Source organism: Canariomyces notabilis (genome assembly GCF_033297395.1).
Source record: "Canariomyces notabilis strain CBS 508.74 unplaced genomic scaffold N656scaffold_2, whole genome shotgun sequence".
Lineage (NCBI taxonomy): Eukaryota > Fungi > Ascomycota > Sordariomycetes > Sordariales > Chaetomiaceae > Canariomyces > Canariomyces notabilis.
This window is the reverse complement of record NW_027041824.1, coordinates 1,730,214-1,743,029: the sequence shown is the minus strand read 5'-3', so window position 1 is coordinate 1,743,029 and position 12,816 is coordinate 1,730,214. Positions and strand designations below refer to the sequence as shown.

General features: G+C 52.7%; 7 protein-coding genes across 7 annotated transcripts in view; 4 read left to right on the top strand and 3 right to left on the bottom strand.

The window, feature by feature from the left end:
• Window positions 1-433, bottom strand: part of N656DRAFT_811516 (uncharacterized protein) — a gene marked incomplete at its 5' end in the record, with an annotated part of 1,830 nt that extends 1,397 nt beyond the window's left edge. Inside the window, one exon of the mRNA XM_064818374.1 lies at window positions 116-433. Coding sequence (XP_064674171.1) covers window positions 116-433 — 318 coding nt within the window. The remainder of the gene's footprint in view (window positions 1-115) is intronic.
• A 2,237-nt stretch (window positions 434-2,670) lies between these two features.
• On the top strand, window positions 2,671-3,478 carry N656DRAFT_700599 (uncharacterized protein; the record flags this gene model as incomplete). Its single annotated transcript, XM_064810878.1, has 2 exons — window positions 2,671-3,105; window positions 3,173-3,478. Coding segments are annotated over 2 exons (741 nt in total), but the record flags the coding sequence as incomplete, so codon positions are not given.
• A 372-nt stretch (window positions 3,479-3,850) lies between these two features.
• Window positions 3,851-5,177, bottom strand: N656DRAFT_702070 (glycoside hydrolase family 5 protein; the record flags this gene model as incomplete). The annotated part of the gene is made up of 3 exons (XM_064810994.1): window positions 3,851-3,927; window positions 4,022-4,751; window positions 4,821-5,177. 3 exons carry the CDS (start codon window positions 5,175-5,177, stop codon window positions 3,851-3,853), a joined length of 1,164 nt encoding a protein of 387 aa, XP_064674169.1.
• A 1,008-nt stretch (window positions 5,178-6,185) lies between these two features.
• Window positions 6,186-6,585, top strand: N656DRAFT_774903 (uncharacterized protein). Its single transcript, XM_064814367.1, has 3 exons — window positions 6,186-6,243; window positions 6,297-6,457; window positions 6,528-6,585. Exons 1-3 carry the CDS (start codon window positions 6,219-6,221, stop codon window positions 6,576-6,578), a joined length of 237 nt encoding a protein of 78 aa, XP_064674168.1. The 5' UTR covers window positions 6,186-6,218; the 3' UTR covers window positions 6,579-6,585.
• Window positions 6,586-7,483: 898 nt separating this feature from the next.
• On the bottom strand, window positions 7,484-7,807 carry N656DRAFT_701743 (uncharacterized protein; the record flags this gene model as incomplete). Its single annotated transcript, XM_064810969.1, has 1 exon — window positions 7,484-7,807. One exon carries the CDS (start codon window positions 7,805-7,807, stop codon window positions 7,484-7,486), a length of 324 nt encoding a protein of 107 aa, XP_064674167.1.
• Window positions 7,808-10,240: 2,433 nt separating this feature from the next.
• N656DRAFT_260031 (uncharacterized protein) lies at window positions 10,241-10,854 on the top strand. The gene has a single exon (XM_064809035.1). The coding sequence runs from the start codon at window positions 10,316-10,318 to the stop codon at window positions 10,631-10,633; it is 318 nt and encodes a 105-aa protein (XP_064674166.1). The 5' UTR covers window positions 10,241-10,315; the 3' UTR covers window positions 10,634-10,854.
• Window positions 10,855-11,012: 158 nt separating this feature from the next.
• Window positions 11,013-12,792, top strand: N656DRAFT_826401 (uncharacterized protein). The gene is made up of 2 exons (XM_064818480.1): window positions 11,013-11,477; window positions 11,581-12,792. Exons 1-2 carry the CDS (start codon window positions 11,406-11,408, stop codon window positions 12,544-12,546), a joined length of 1,038 nt encoding a protein of 345 aa, XP_064674165.1. The 5' UTR covers window positions 11,013-11,405; the 3' UTR covers window positions 12,547-12,792.
• The last annotated feature ends 24 nt before the right edge of the window (window positions 12,793-12,816 follow it).

The following is a 12,816-nucleotide window of genomic DNA, read 5'->3' as shown; positions in this document are numbered from 1 at the left end:
TGATCAGCAGCGATTTGAAGTGTGTTGTTGATGCTTTTCTAGCTTATAATTGTCTCGCAGTGCCTATTGTTATTGCGGGCGGGGGGAGGGGTTAGTCTTTATTAGGAGGAAAAACACATACGTTGCTCAAAGCCTGGAGGCTATCCGAGGGTACCATGTTGGCATGGAGGCCCATGCCCTTGTCGACGAGGAGGATGTTCATGATCATGTGTCCCATCAGAGCGAGCCAGGCGAGAACCATGACCCAGTTGTCGCTAGGGGGGCACTCCCTCATGGCCTCCAAGCTGAGATAGCGCGGGAAGAAGCGCAGGAAGACGAAGATGGTAGCGAAAATGGCCATGGCGACGCTTACCAGGAGGTTTTCGGCCCGGAGATCCTGGGACCGATCGAGTTGCTCGGCCCGGGAGACCAGAGCGCGGAGAAAGAAGTCCATTTCGGCGAAGGAGGCCATTGCTTTGATGTATAGCTTAGTCGAGGAGAGAATGAGAGGTTGAAGGCGTTCTTTGTGAGGTTCTTTCGCTCTTTGTTGAGCCAAAGTCGTGATGCTCGTGTCGCTTCTGCTTTGTGGAGGAAAAGGAGAAACGTTTCTGGCTCCTGGAAGCGACAGAAGAAGGTTTCTTGGATCCTGGAGGAGAAAGAGAAAGGCTTCTAGCTCGTGAAAGAGGGAGAGAAAGCTTCTTGGAGTGTGGAGGAGAAATCTAAAGGCTTCCTGGTTTGTGGAAGAGAAATCTAAAGGCTCCGGCTCCCAGAAGAGAATGAGAGCGTTCTTGGCTCCTGGAGGAGAAAGAAAAAGGCTTCCAGCTCGTGGAAGAGAAAACGAAAGGCTTCCGGCTTGTGGAAGAGGAAGAAAAACGTTCCTGACTCGTGGAAGCGAACGAGAAAGGCTCCTGGCTTGTTGAAGGCTTTGTGAAGAAGAAGGAAGAAGGATTCTGGCTCCTGGAAGAGAGAGAAAGAGGCTTCTTGCTGGTGGAAGCGAGAGAAAGCTTTCTGGCTTGCGGAGGAGAAAGAGAAAGGTGCCCGAGCAAGTTTGGTGGAAAAGAGTCGGGGTTTTCAAAATCAGGAAGTTGTGGGTGGTGATTAAGGCAGCGCCGAGATCCAATATTGGGATAAGAAACCAAACACCCGCTGTGAACCATGTGGTGAACAAGAAAGAGCGGAGAACTCGACGAGCCCCGTCGAGTGACGAGCACTTGCCCACCTCTCTCAGGGCAGGGCACCAGCTTGACGACCTTTTTTTGCAGTTATCACGGCATGGTGGTTGTTTCCTGACACTCAAGATCACTCGAATGCGGAGCTACAGTTCAGAACTAATTAGATGTGCGCGTTTAGACTGTCTAACAGGGGCGTAGATATTGTCTACTGACTCTAGCGTATGGTGGTGATCATTGATGTGTTTGCCAGGCTATGAGACTCACGGAGGCACCCAACTTCTAAGCTGCCAACTAGGTACAGAGGACAATTTGGAAACCCGGGGGTTGCCCTGCTCTCCAGTCTCCATCACATCAACCAGGAATTAGACTTCGCATCACAAGGTCAGGAGCTAGAGAGGCAAGACTCTAGGGATCACTGCATCAGGGCTCCGGGGGTGGCTGCTTCAGACATGATACAGACATTGATGGGGCCTCAGCTGCTGGGGTTTCCCTTCTGACTTGATCCTGGTGGCTCTCGCCGTCATACGTTGTTGCTCTTGGTGGCTCTCGCCGTTATACTCTGTTGTTCCGTGTCTGGTGGTTCTCGTTTTTGTACTCTGTTGCTCTTGGTGGCTCTCGCCGTTATACTATGTTGCTCTTGGTTGCTCTCGCCATTATACTCTGGTGCTTCTGGTGGCTCCGGCCGTTGTTCTCTGTCTTTCTCTTGGCTCTCGCCGCTATGCTCTGTTGCTCCTGGTGACTCTCGCCGTCATGTTTCGATGGGTATAAAACGAAAGAAAGAGAGCTAAAAGCGAGCTTCAGGGGCTTTGATACTTATTAAGGACCAAATGTGTCTGTCATCAGCCACTCAGGTTGATGTTTGTCAGGAGACTGAGCTTGTCAGGAAGTTCACCTAAGGTAAACAAGGATATTTGAATACATGTATGAGGGACACAATCTTCACATTCCGTTATTTCCAGCCCTGCTGTTGAGGCTGGAGAACCTATCTGGATACTTTTGTTTACTTTACTCAGGGGCTGAGTCACGTGCGCTTCGCTTATATCTTCAGTAGCAGTGAACCTAGCTAGATATAGACGAGAGAAAGAGTATCAGAAGTGAATGAGACTTGGTGAACTGCTAGTACTTTGCAAAGTTCCTAACAATTTTAACTCTGCTAATTCTGTGCCTTAGGGACTTGGATCTCTTACTGTATTCAGCTTGCGGAACAAACAATGGTAGGAGATGGATCATAAAGCGTGAATGGTGATGATCCAATGCCAGATACCAGTCAAGAATTTGGGAAATGTGTGGATGAATCGTAGATGTCTTGCAACCCACGCGCTTTGAGCCCAGTTCAAGTGAACCAATGTACCTGGTACTCGAGAGAAACTTGAACTTGTACCCGCAGTCACCCCCCTCCGCAGGAAATTCAAAACTGACAACGTTCCTTTTTTTTTTGAGAGCTCTTCCCAAGGCAATTCTGACCAAAATACTTCCATTCTTCCTTTGATCTAAACCTCACAGCACTCGTTCTACCCTCACCGCCGCGGCCATGGCCGAAATTCCCCTTCTCGTCATTATCCCCGGCTGGTGGCAGCCCACCGACTCGTGGCACGACTTCCTAACTGCCGCGCGGAAACAAAACGCCGGCTTTGACGGAATCGTTGTGTCGCTGCCGAGCAAAACCGATGTAGCATCGCGCCAGGCCGGACTCCCGCGGGATGTAGCCGCCGTCCGCGCAGCGCTTGAGACGGTGGTTGAAGAGGGCAGAATGGTCGTGCTCCTCTGCCACTGCTCGGGTGGCATCATTGGAAGCAACGCCGTCGAGGGCTATGATCTTGCCGCCCGTCGCAGGGCTGGTAAGCAGGGAGGCGTCATGAGCATCATCTACCTCGCCGCCTTCATCCTGCCCAAGCGCCATACGCTGTTTGGCATCGTCGGAAATCTTGACATTTACCAGTGGGTGCACATCGATGTATGATTCCTAAGATTCCCGGTGTTACCAATTGATTGGTCTCCATGCTAACTGATCAAACTACTAGCCTGACCGAGAGGCAACCAATCCCGACATGTTCAGAGATGGCCTCAAGAGACTGTTCACTCGCTCCTCGATCTCTGTACTCGACGTTACGCCCACCTATGAGCCTTGGGCCCACGGCATCCCGTGCTCCTACATCTATACCGAACTCGACAACGCCGTAAGCCACTGGGACCAGCAGAAAATGGTGGCCCGAGTTCTGGGTCTCGCTCCGCCCACTCTCACCTTGCACAGCTTCCACTGCCCTTTCATTGACATTCCCGACGACTTGGCCAGGGCTATACACAGGATGCTGTATGACGGGTACTAAGTGGTGGACCGGGATGGAGTTAGGCAGCATTGGGAATTTGAGGCAAAGGAGGTCTTCAATCACTGAAATCAAGCAGTGGAATGAATACTACAGGACATCGCCGCGTCCCTGAACGCGAAGGAGTATAGGAAGCCCTCACCAGTATAGGGATGAAATTAAACTTGAATTCGGAATCGCCATGCCTGTGCCTCGGCCATTCCGGCAGAATAGAAGAGAATGGGTGACTTGATATGTACTAGTACTGCTAGGAGCTGGTCGTGCTTCTAGTATCCGTAGAACGTATGTACAATTGAATACGAACCCCCTACGCAAACCCTTCACCTTCTTCTCACATGCATCGACAACGGCTTCGACTCTCCATTATCACGGCTCTCACGGAACGTACTTGCGCAGCAGCGAGTTGTAGTTCGTATAGCCAGTGCCAGAGGGCGGCTCAAAGCTGAAGATGTCTGCACAATCACGCCAGTCAGCCATACGTCTCAACATAACAGTGGAACGAGAGAGAAATAGGAAGGAGAGGGAAAGGGGGAAAATCAAACATACAGTTGCCCCACCACGGCCCAGCCGCCCACCAGAGCGCGCCAGCCCAGACATCACTATTTTCCTGGAGATGGTTCAACAAGCCCGTAACAGCCGTCTGACAGACAGAGTTTGCACCCCCCGCGAACTCTCCAATGACCCCAATCTTGCCGTTAGCACGGAGCCAGTTGGTGGCGCCGATGACGCGCTGCACACCAATCTGGTCATTAACGCACGTCGGGGTGGTGCCGGACCCATCACTATCAAGGTACTGGTGCATCTCATAGACAAGCTTGTTCTGGGGGTCCGTCAGCGCCTTCATATTGTCGTTGGTCGTGTTCCACGTCCACGCGCCCGACCACGAGTTGCCCTCGACCCAGATGTACTGCGAGGTTGCGCCCGCCGCGCGGATCCCATCGATGGCGGCCTGGTTGAGCTGCAGAACTAGATCCTGGCTCATCGTGTTGTACTCGTTGTTGGTGTCAAAGATGACGCGCGAGTTGGAGGCGAACTGCTTGGCCAGGTTCGTGTGGAAGGTCCGGAAGGCGGCCGTGTCGGTGATGATGTTGCCGTAGTACCGGCCGTAGTTGTGCGGGTCCAGGACGGCCCACGCTCCGGCGTTGGTGATGAAGTTGACCGAGTTTGTCAGATTCCTGAGGTAGCCCGCGTCAAACGAGGAGGTCAGGGTGTTGGGCACCAGCCGCTCCATGGAAAAGGACACGCGGAAGGTGTTGTAGCCTTGGTTGATCAGAGTCTAGGGCCACGCAGTCAGTTACAAAAGATCTGCCTCGAACCAACCTGATGCTTCTGTCTTCTTACATACCTGGACAGCCGCATTGTCCGGAAAGATGAATTCGACGCCCCATGTGCCGGGGTACTTGCCCGATCCAAACTCGGCGCCTGACTGGTTGACGCCGAACCACCTAAACTTCTTGGCTCCGGGGTTGCTGGTGGAAGTTGAGGTAGGGGCAGACGAGGTAGAAGAAGACCTCGTCGAAGTGGTGATGGTGGTTGCGGCCCCCGGCTGACATTGGCTGTACCAGTCGTTCACATAGACGCACCGGTAGCCCGAGACGCATGTGGTCGAGCCCTGGTAGTTTTGACCGCCGCACTGCTGCCATGCGCCGCTCTGGGCCAAGGCGCCCGCGGTGAATACTCCTGCAAGAATCGAGAACTTCATCTTGGCTTGCTACCCGGAAAATGGCCGTGTAACTGTGCACTATGACCGAGCTGGACGGCCTGGCAGTCGAAGCTGGCTTGAGGAGGTGGCCAGGACAGATCTTTTATAGTTGCCATGACGCATTCCCATTCCCGGGGAGATCTGCAAATGATCAAGGCTCAAGCGGCTCCCAATGCTCATGCAGCACCCCATCTCTAGCAGTCTAGCCCGATGTGCATGGGTCTGGCGTCGAAGCGACCCGGATACCGGGAAAGCTTGCGAAAGCTTGTGTTGAGCAGTGGGTCAAGGTTTCTTTTTGAATCCATGGGCACGCCAATGGCGGAGCTGGTACACCAATGCCAGGAGTGTGATCGGCCGAGATTCCTAGATCGGTGATGGGGAGACGGCATCGAGTTGGCCGGGTTCCGGAATTGGACTAAGTGAAATCCTGGATATGCGTCGAGTCGGGCCGCGACTCGCGAGACATGGAACCTGGATCTCCACTGTCGTGCTCACTGGGCAGCACGTTGTTTTCAGTGCCAGTGGAATCGAGCGAGGAAACCGCATAGCGCGCGGGGTGGACGGACCGGAAATGAGGTGGCCAGTTGCGGGGACGCGGATGATGATACTCCGTCGCAGGTGGAACCGTGGAGCGCCCCTGGGAAAATGTCAGGCACGATGTGGCTCGGTGGCCTCCTGTTCATCTAATGAATTTTCTCCATTCATAAGATGATAAGCCTCTCAAACTCCTCGAAGCAGCACAGACAGGCGGATTGTCTAACTCAAGTCAATTATCTGCAAGGTCTGGTACATGGTTCAACATCCTCATGTCTTCGATACATCATCATACAAGGGATCATGGATGCCCTGCATGTGGCTAACGATCAAGCTCCGTTGAGTGGCACCTGGCGAGTCTGGCTGGCTTGTACTGTGCACGTAAAGTGCAGTGGGTGCCTGGGCACCTAGGTACCTACCTACCGCTTGTTCGTTCAGCGCTGTCGGGTACGGGTGCCGGCTGCCGGGGTAGTCCTCGGATTCGCAGACCAAGACTCCAAGAGTTCAATGAGACGTTCCCAGTCTCCTCAAGGTTGGCTCTTTACAACTGTTACTCATCAAGAGGCAGCCGATGAACGCATATAGGAGGCGCAAGATGTTGCACGCTCCGTAGGGCGGTGCTCAACTGGGCTACTACTAGTAGTACCTACCGGGTTACTAAGGCGTGTTGTCGCACGCGCGCGGCATTGTATGTGTGTACGGCTTGGGAATGCATCTGGAAGAAGCGGTTAACCAGGTCCCAGTGTGTACGCGCAGATCCTATAAAAACAAAGGGGGTGTGCATAGGGTAACTTCGCTAACCCCTTTAACGGCCAGCGGGAATGGCTGTCCGTATACGGGACACCAGGCGTCTGTGAGTCCTCTTAAGCCTTGCTAGTAGTTTAGGTCTGGGGTTCAGATCAAGGTGTTGGCATATGACCATAGGTGAGGCGTCCAGGAGGAGGCGTCCTCGAACATTAGGTACCGTACTCCCACCTGCATTGATATTGACTAGCACTGACTACCTTACAGTATCAACAAGATTTATCGCTTAGACCCGTGTATTCACATGGATCTAGAGGTTTTCTCTCGATCAATCGCATACGAGATCAAAATGGGGCAATCTTGGGCTTCCTCTAAGTTGAATGTGTCCGGCAGGACTACCTAAGCTGAGGTTTACCTTACTGTCAACTTGGCTAAGGCTCTATTGACCTTCTCCTGATCCCAAGCATTGACCCGGTCTCCAGCCAGTCCACCTTTGTCACGGTTGGAAGCTTGACGCTCGAACCAGAACATTTTTTCGCGCTGGTCCTTGGACGGTCGTGCGACCCGGTAAGCTTCCTTGAGAGCCTTCACCATGACCCGAGCCCGACAGACACTCGAACGTATTCGTCGGGTCGGCACGGCCTGTAACCGTCATGAAATGCTCCCAGTTGTCGCCAAAGTCGTACGTGTACACCTTTTTGAGATCTGTTTCCCTGTTAGCCAACCAAGGTATTTCGCTAATCAGACAACTTGGCTGATGCAGCATGAGGTCAACCTACTCTGATACTCGGGATTGTCAAACATCTGCCACAACCTGTAAGTCTCGGCCTTTTTCTCCTCAGTCCGCGGATGCTTGCGAATGGCCCCGTGCACTCTGTCGACGGGCCCAAATCCACCTGCCGGCCATGCCGGCGAGTCAACCACTCGCAGTATGTACTCCCACATCATTGACTCGGTCTTGCCGCCATTCGTCTGCACCATCATGCGCTCCTGTATGAACTGCTCTATGTTGGCCGGGCCGTCCTCGTTCACGTCATATTCCGGGTCGACGACGCCCAGCCAAACGCGGCCTGCAGCGCCTGGTGCAGCTGGTAGAAGGTGGCGTTGGCCGGACAGGAGAGGGTCCGGATTACGGACGGGTTGTCGATGTGCTCCGGGTGCAGGTGGAATTGGATGATGTAGTTGGGGCGGGTGCAAGCCGGCTTGTGGACGGACCAGTGTGCTACTTGGCAGTCCCGCGAGCAGTAGGATATTGTCCGGCAGCGGCTGCAGCGCTGGAGCGAGGGGGACTCCGACTCCGAGACTGGAGTTGGGCATTCAGGGTTGCTGCACTTGGCGGGTTGCGATGCCATTGTGTATGCTGTCTTGCTGTTGTTCTCTGTGTGGAGGAAGAAAAGTTGGGCCGACAAACCTAATCCTTCCTTCCAGGTTGAGGCACGAAGATGAAGGATGGAGAAACAATAATGTGTCGTGAATATCGACTTCAAGTTCTTGGTGGTTGTTTGCAGTGGATCGCCGACCATGCACACAGTGTATATTTCTTGGCCGGGGTGGCTTGCTTAGGTAGGTAGTGTTTGCGGTGAGCAAACAATCTTGTTCCTTTTCATGTCAACATCCATTGTTTCCCCCCTCTGCGCTTTGCTGGCTACCTAGACAACTATTCCATGATCTCAGGCGACAACAGTTCTGACATGACTTGGCTATCTTATATATAGCGAAACTCGACCAAAACATGAACAGCAATGGAAGGCTGCTCTTGGGCTTCTTCTCGACATCGAACTTGATCGAAGTTTGTCGACGACTCGACAACATGCATGATGTGCCCAAACTAGCGGTGAGAGCAAGGGACGGCGCAATTCAATTCAAAACCAATTCAATTCAATCAGAACCCTCCAACTTCCAATTCAAATAAGAGTCTTCAAATATCTTTCAATTTAATTAGGTTCGTTCAATTATTCAATTCTTAATTGAAATCCTGACTTTTCTAGGTTTTCCCAGACTTCAATTTCTTCCTTCGAATCCTTCCTACGAACGAACCTTCCCGTTGCCGTTCCCATCGCCATCTTGGCGATATAAACGGAGCCTTAGCTAGTCAGGCGCTTCCTTACACGTATATCGCCAACAGAGCCGTTCAGCGGCGCGTCTTTACCGTGATGTATGCCGCAGTTCAGGGGAATCAGGGGGGCAGTCTTGCGCCCTATACTATTATAGTTATAATTTGCTGCTTAGTTAGCCTTCCGAAAACGGAACGCATTCGAATTTTATTGCGTTTTTGAGCGATTTAGCCTTTGCCAGCTATTCTGAGCGGTCGGAAGGTAGGCAAGGTAGGTCTGGAAGGGATGTGTGTGGGTGTGGTCTGACTAGGGTTAGGAATATATGTGGTGGTTCAATTAATTGAACAATTCAACTTTCGATTCAAATATCCAGTGGGCTAGTCAATTCAACTTCAAATACGGCCATTCAAATCAATTAATTAAATTGTGCCGTCCCTTGGGTGAGAGAGCGTAAAATATCGACCAACCGTTACATTCAAACAGGAACGCTAACGATGAATAGGTACAAGTACCTTTCTAGGGAAAGACCTGCCACTAGCGGTCGATAGTTAGACCTAGTTGAAACGACAAGTTATGACCGTGGACTGGAACTGAAGTCAGCTGTCCGGCTTTCTAGCTTCAGTTCATGAGAGTCAAGTCGCGGTATGTACCTATGTCTGGTGCCTTACCTCTCCCTATGAGTATGAAGGTCACCGGAGAGCAGCAACCGCCCGATGATCCATGATGATACAGATTGGAAGCAGATTGCTCTCCAGAAGCAACAACCCTTGGCGAGATCGTTGGATCCCTGTCTGGTATGCTCGCCCACCTCATGCCCACGAGGCAAAGCACCAGACAGAATTTTAGAACTATCCCTTGTATGCACAGAGTCATGGCTCATATATGTATCGACGGCACATGCCTTCGATAAACGACGTGGAGTCTTGGAGAGGATTTTGTGTCCTAACGCCTAGCTGATGTTTCAATATCAGTCGAGTTAGCGATTACGGCTGCACCGCTTATTCAAGCACTCAACTAACCTTGCTACAGACGGACTAATAGGTTTGACACCCCAGGCGCAGTCCTGATTCGACTCCTGACGGGAGTGTGGTCACTGGTGATTGCGATCGGGGATTCAAGACCGGAAACCTTCGCCCCTTGCCGACGGAGCAATATCCTGATAGATTCGTTTACGACGGAAAAGCCGCCATTATCAGGGGGAGCGCAGATGCAGCCTGCAGGGTAATTCGGTCGACATTGCAGTTCGGTAGTCAGCCCCTGGCCCACTACCGGCTGCCGTCAAGCGGCACATTGGACCCGGCTGATTGGGAACGCCGTGGCACAGCTGAGGCTGCCGGGTCTAGAACGACACCGGCTTTCACTTTGCCATATTCTGCAAAAATCCATATTGGTGTACATACCTACCTACACCGCATGCACCATGTGCATCTCCGACCCAGGCGGGCCAGGCTGAGCTTGGGGCTGCTTACCGCCGCTGTGGAACGCCACTTCCAGGGCGTAGCGCGCATGTGCCAAGGCCCAATCGCGGGATGGGCTGGTGGCAAAAACCCTGCAAATACGGCGCTTTGTTGGCGTAAGTGTCCCAGTTGCACTTTTGCTCAGAATTTTTATCGGCCCACGCCTAGGGTTCAGGCTCAGCGCCCCGCGTTAAGCCCCGTAAATGCAATTATATAATGTCAGCCACAACCACCTACAACTTGTAGCGTTGTTGCGCAGAGAAGAAGATAAATTCTAGGTAATAAAATCTATAGTTGAGGAAGTAGGAGGAAGAGGAATTACAGGGCTCTTTGCGATGCGTATAGGTTAATGGGTCCTTATGCCCTAAGTGATGGAGGTCACGGAAGTTCCTGCTTTAGGGTTAGGGTTGCACCTCCCTCTATGACCTCATACTCCCTGCTCCCTGGAGTTCCATGTTCCAGGCATAGGCACGCCGTCACAACGCCCCCAAAACCTCCTCGCACAAGGCTCCAGGAATGCGTAGTAGTGATAGCCTCTCATTTGCCGAAAAGGAAAATACCCGTGGGCGCCGTCGTGGTTGTGGTCGTGCGTGGGCGTGGTGTAGTGGCATTGCCAGGGCGTGGAGGGTGGTGGGTGGGTGGCCTTCCCAACCGGGTAATTGCCTAGTTCTCGCTCTAGCTCCTAGGTAGGGTCCAAATCGCTTAAAAACGAGGTCTTTTCGAAAGAGCCAAATGGAAATCGCATGCGATTTCGGGGCGGAAAAACCGCTTCCCAGTCGGCCCGGTCAGCCCCTGCCCAGCGCTCCTCGTCCAATTGACTGGATTGAGCCAAATCTTCAGAGAACAGAGGTCTTCGCGAAGGAAGTTTGTAGGCTGGGTACTGCGCCGGGATCAAGGTTGTAGGAGGAAAGGTGGCTTGGTGGCTGGAAAATTCCTTTAGTAGGTAGGAATCGAAATAGCGGGGTAAGGCTTTGGGTCCCCGAGGGTAAATGTAGTAAAAAAGTTGTGTGCGAAAGTGCAACTTACGCCAACAAAGCGCCGTACCTATGCAAAGTGCTTTGCCTGCAGGACAGCAGCGCAGGGAACTCCGCGCTACATCAAATGTCGCCGGTCATGGTACCTGCGCAATGCCAACCGAACGGGATGGCTCTCAACCAGAATTGTGGACGGGATGAGGTCCCAGAGGTATTGGTAGTTTAAACATTCCAGATAAAGACCCATGGGGTGCTCCAGCGTCATTGCACCGCTGTCATGTTCATTCACGGTTTACTGATCTTCGATCTCTCCTGCGGGACTGCGTCATAGGCTTGGGTGAATTACCACCCCAAGCCAGGATATAGCCTGCGATATCACGTCACGGAGCTACCCCCTGATATCAACAAGCTTATCGGATTAAGGGGCTAATACCAATTGCACGGCCGATTCGTCTCATTCATAAGATGAATGTTCGATCTCGGGCAACCACAAATACTTCTCCTGGGGATCAACCAGCAACTCTGGAAAGCGTAGTGGTAAGTTGCCACTATTCGGTCTCAGTGTGTCCCACAGCCATGCCGTGTTCAAAGATAGGATTGGAAAGAACGATTGCTTAGACGCATCTAACAACTTCGCCAGGCACCGATGTACCAAACCTACCCACCAGCTGACTTGGCGTTTGCCTCCTGGACAGATCAACCCGAGCATCATGGCCTCCCCGACGCCAGCGGGATGTGGCTGGGGAACCCGTCGACGATGTCGTATGATACCCCAACAATGTTCAACCAACCACCAAATGGTGCGGAATGGCCAGAATACGGAGTAGTTCCAACCACAGCTCTTTGGGATCCATCAGCGTCCAATTCTCCGGTCTCCGGCCCTTACCCGCCGCCGGTTTGGCCAATGTCACCCGAGGAAGTGCTTTCAACCAGCCCCTGGAGCCCCAACAGCCAACCGCTACAATCACCATTGTCAGAAACTCCGCCCTACACGTTTACTGGGGCGCAAAATGACTTCCGTAGCGGCCCCTTTGATTCGGCAAGTCCATCCGCCGCAGGATCATTCAGCGGAAGCTTCAGCCAACGAAACTCTTCCTTTGAACCTGCACCGAGCTCAGTTCAGGCAGACCGTACACCCAAAGCTACTGAAAAGGGGAGAAGCAAACCCTCCAAAGCCCCCTCCAAAAGAGCCACCAAGCAGTCCGATCCCAAAACAAAATCTCGGAATCACCCAAAGCGCAAGTTCGAGGCCCTATCATCAGCTGGCTCTTCCGGCGACAACATGAACACAAACATGAAATCATCTTCAAAGACACTAGGCGGTGTGCTCCCGCCGGGGGTCGACCCGCGCGTCGCGGCGGAGCAGATCAAGCAGGAGGCGTGGCAACGGAGCAAGGCCGAAGCCATTGAGATGTCGCAGCGACGGCTGATGCTGCTGGACCATGAGCGGGGGGCGCTGGAGCGCGAGACACAGCGGCTGCAGGTCAATATCGGGTCAATGAGGGAAGCAATTGCACGGCAACAGGCCGGCCTGGAGGATGCGGTGGCGAGAGCGGAGAGGCTTGCATCATCCCGGCCCTATTCCCGGGAGTCTTTTCAGCCATGACGGACTTTGACATGTGCTTGCTTTCAGTTATGTTATGAAACGTTGGGGGTTCTCATGACTTCATGATGTTATTGTTCGCTTGGGTGGCGTAGCGAGATCTGGGTTTTCCTATTGTATCTTCACTTACCTCCTTTGTGAGGGATAATTGACCACTCCTGATTCCTAGGGGCCTGATCATGAGGAATTGCCTCGGTGTTTCACCTCGTAGACGTTGTAGAAGCACCATTAGCGTCGTAATTCGAGCAGTTTAACTCTATTGCGCTTGGAAGT

What these genes read in the sequence shown, in the direction of transcription:
- N656DRAFT_774903 (XM_064814367.1), top strand. Translation starts at nt 6,219, where the DNA reads ATGAGACGTTCCCAGTCTCCTCAAG. An exon ending in ACGTTCCCAGTCTCCTCAAG is followed by an intron (nt 6,244 to 6,296) that starts GTTGGCTCTTTA and finishes GAACGCATATAG; the next exon opens with GAGGCGCAAGATGTTGCACG. An exon ending in GGTTAACCAGGTCCCAGTGT is followed by an intron (nt 6,458 to 6,527) that starts GTACGCGCAGAT and finishes TTTAACGGCCAG; the next exon opens with CGGGAATGGCTGTCCGTATA.
- N656DRAFT_260031 (XM_064809035.1), top strand. Translation starts at nt 10,316, where the DNA reads ATGGGTCCTTATGCCCTAAGTGATGGAGGTCACGGAAGTTCCTGCTTT.
- N656DRAFT_826401 (XM_064818480.1), top strand. Translation starts at nt 11,406, where the DNA reads ATGAATGTTCGATCTCGGGCAACCACAAATACTTCTCCTGGGGATCAA. An exon ending in CAACTCTGGAAAGCGTAGTG is followed by an intron (nt 11,478 to 11,580) that starts GTAAGTTGCCAC and finishes CAACTTCGCCAG; the next exon opens with GCACCGATGTACCAAACCTA.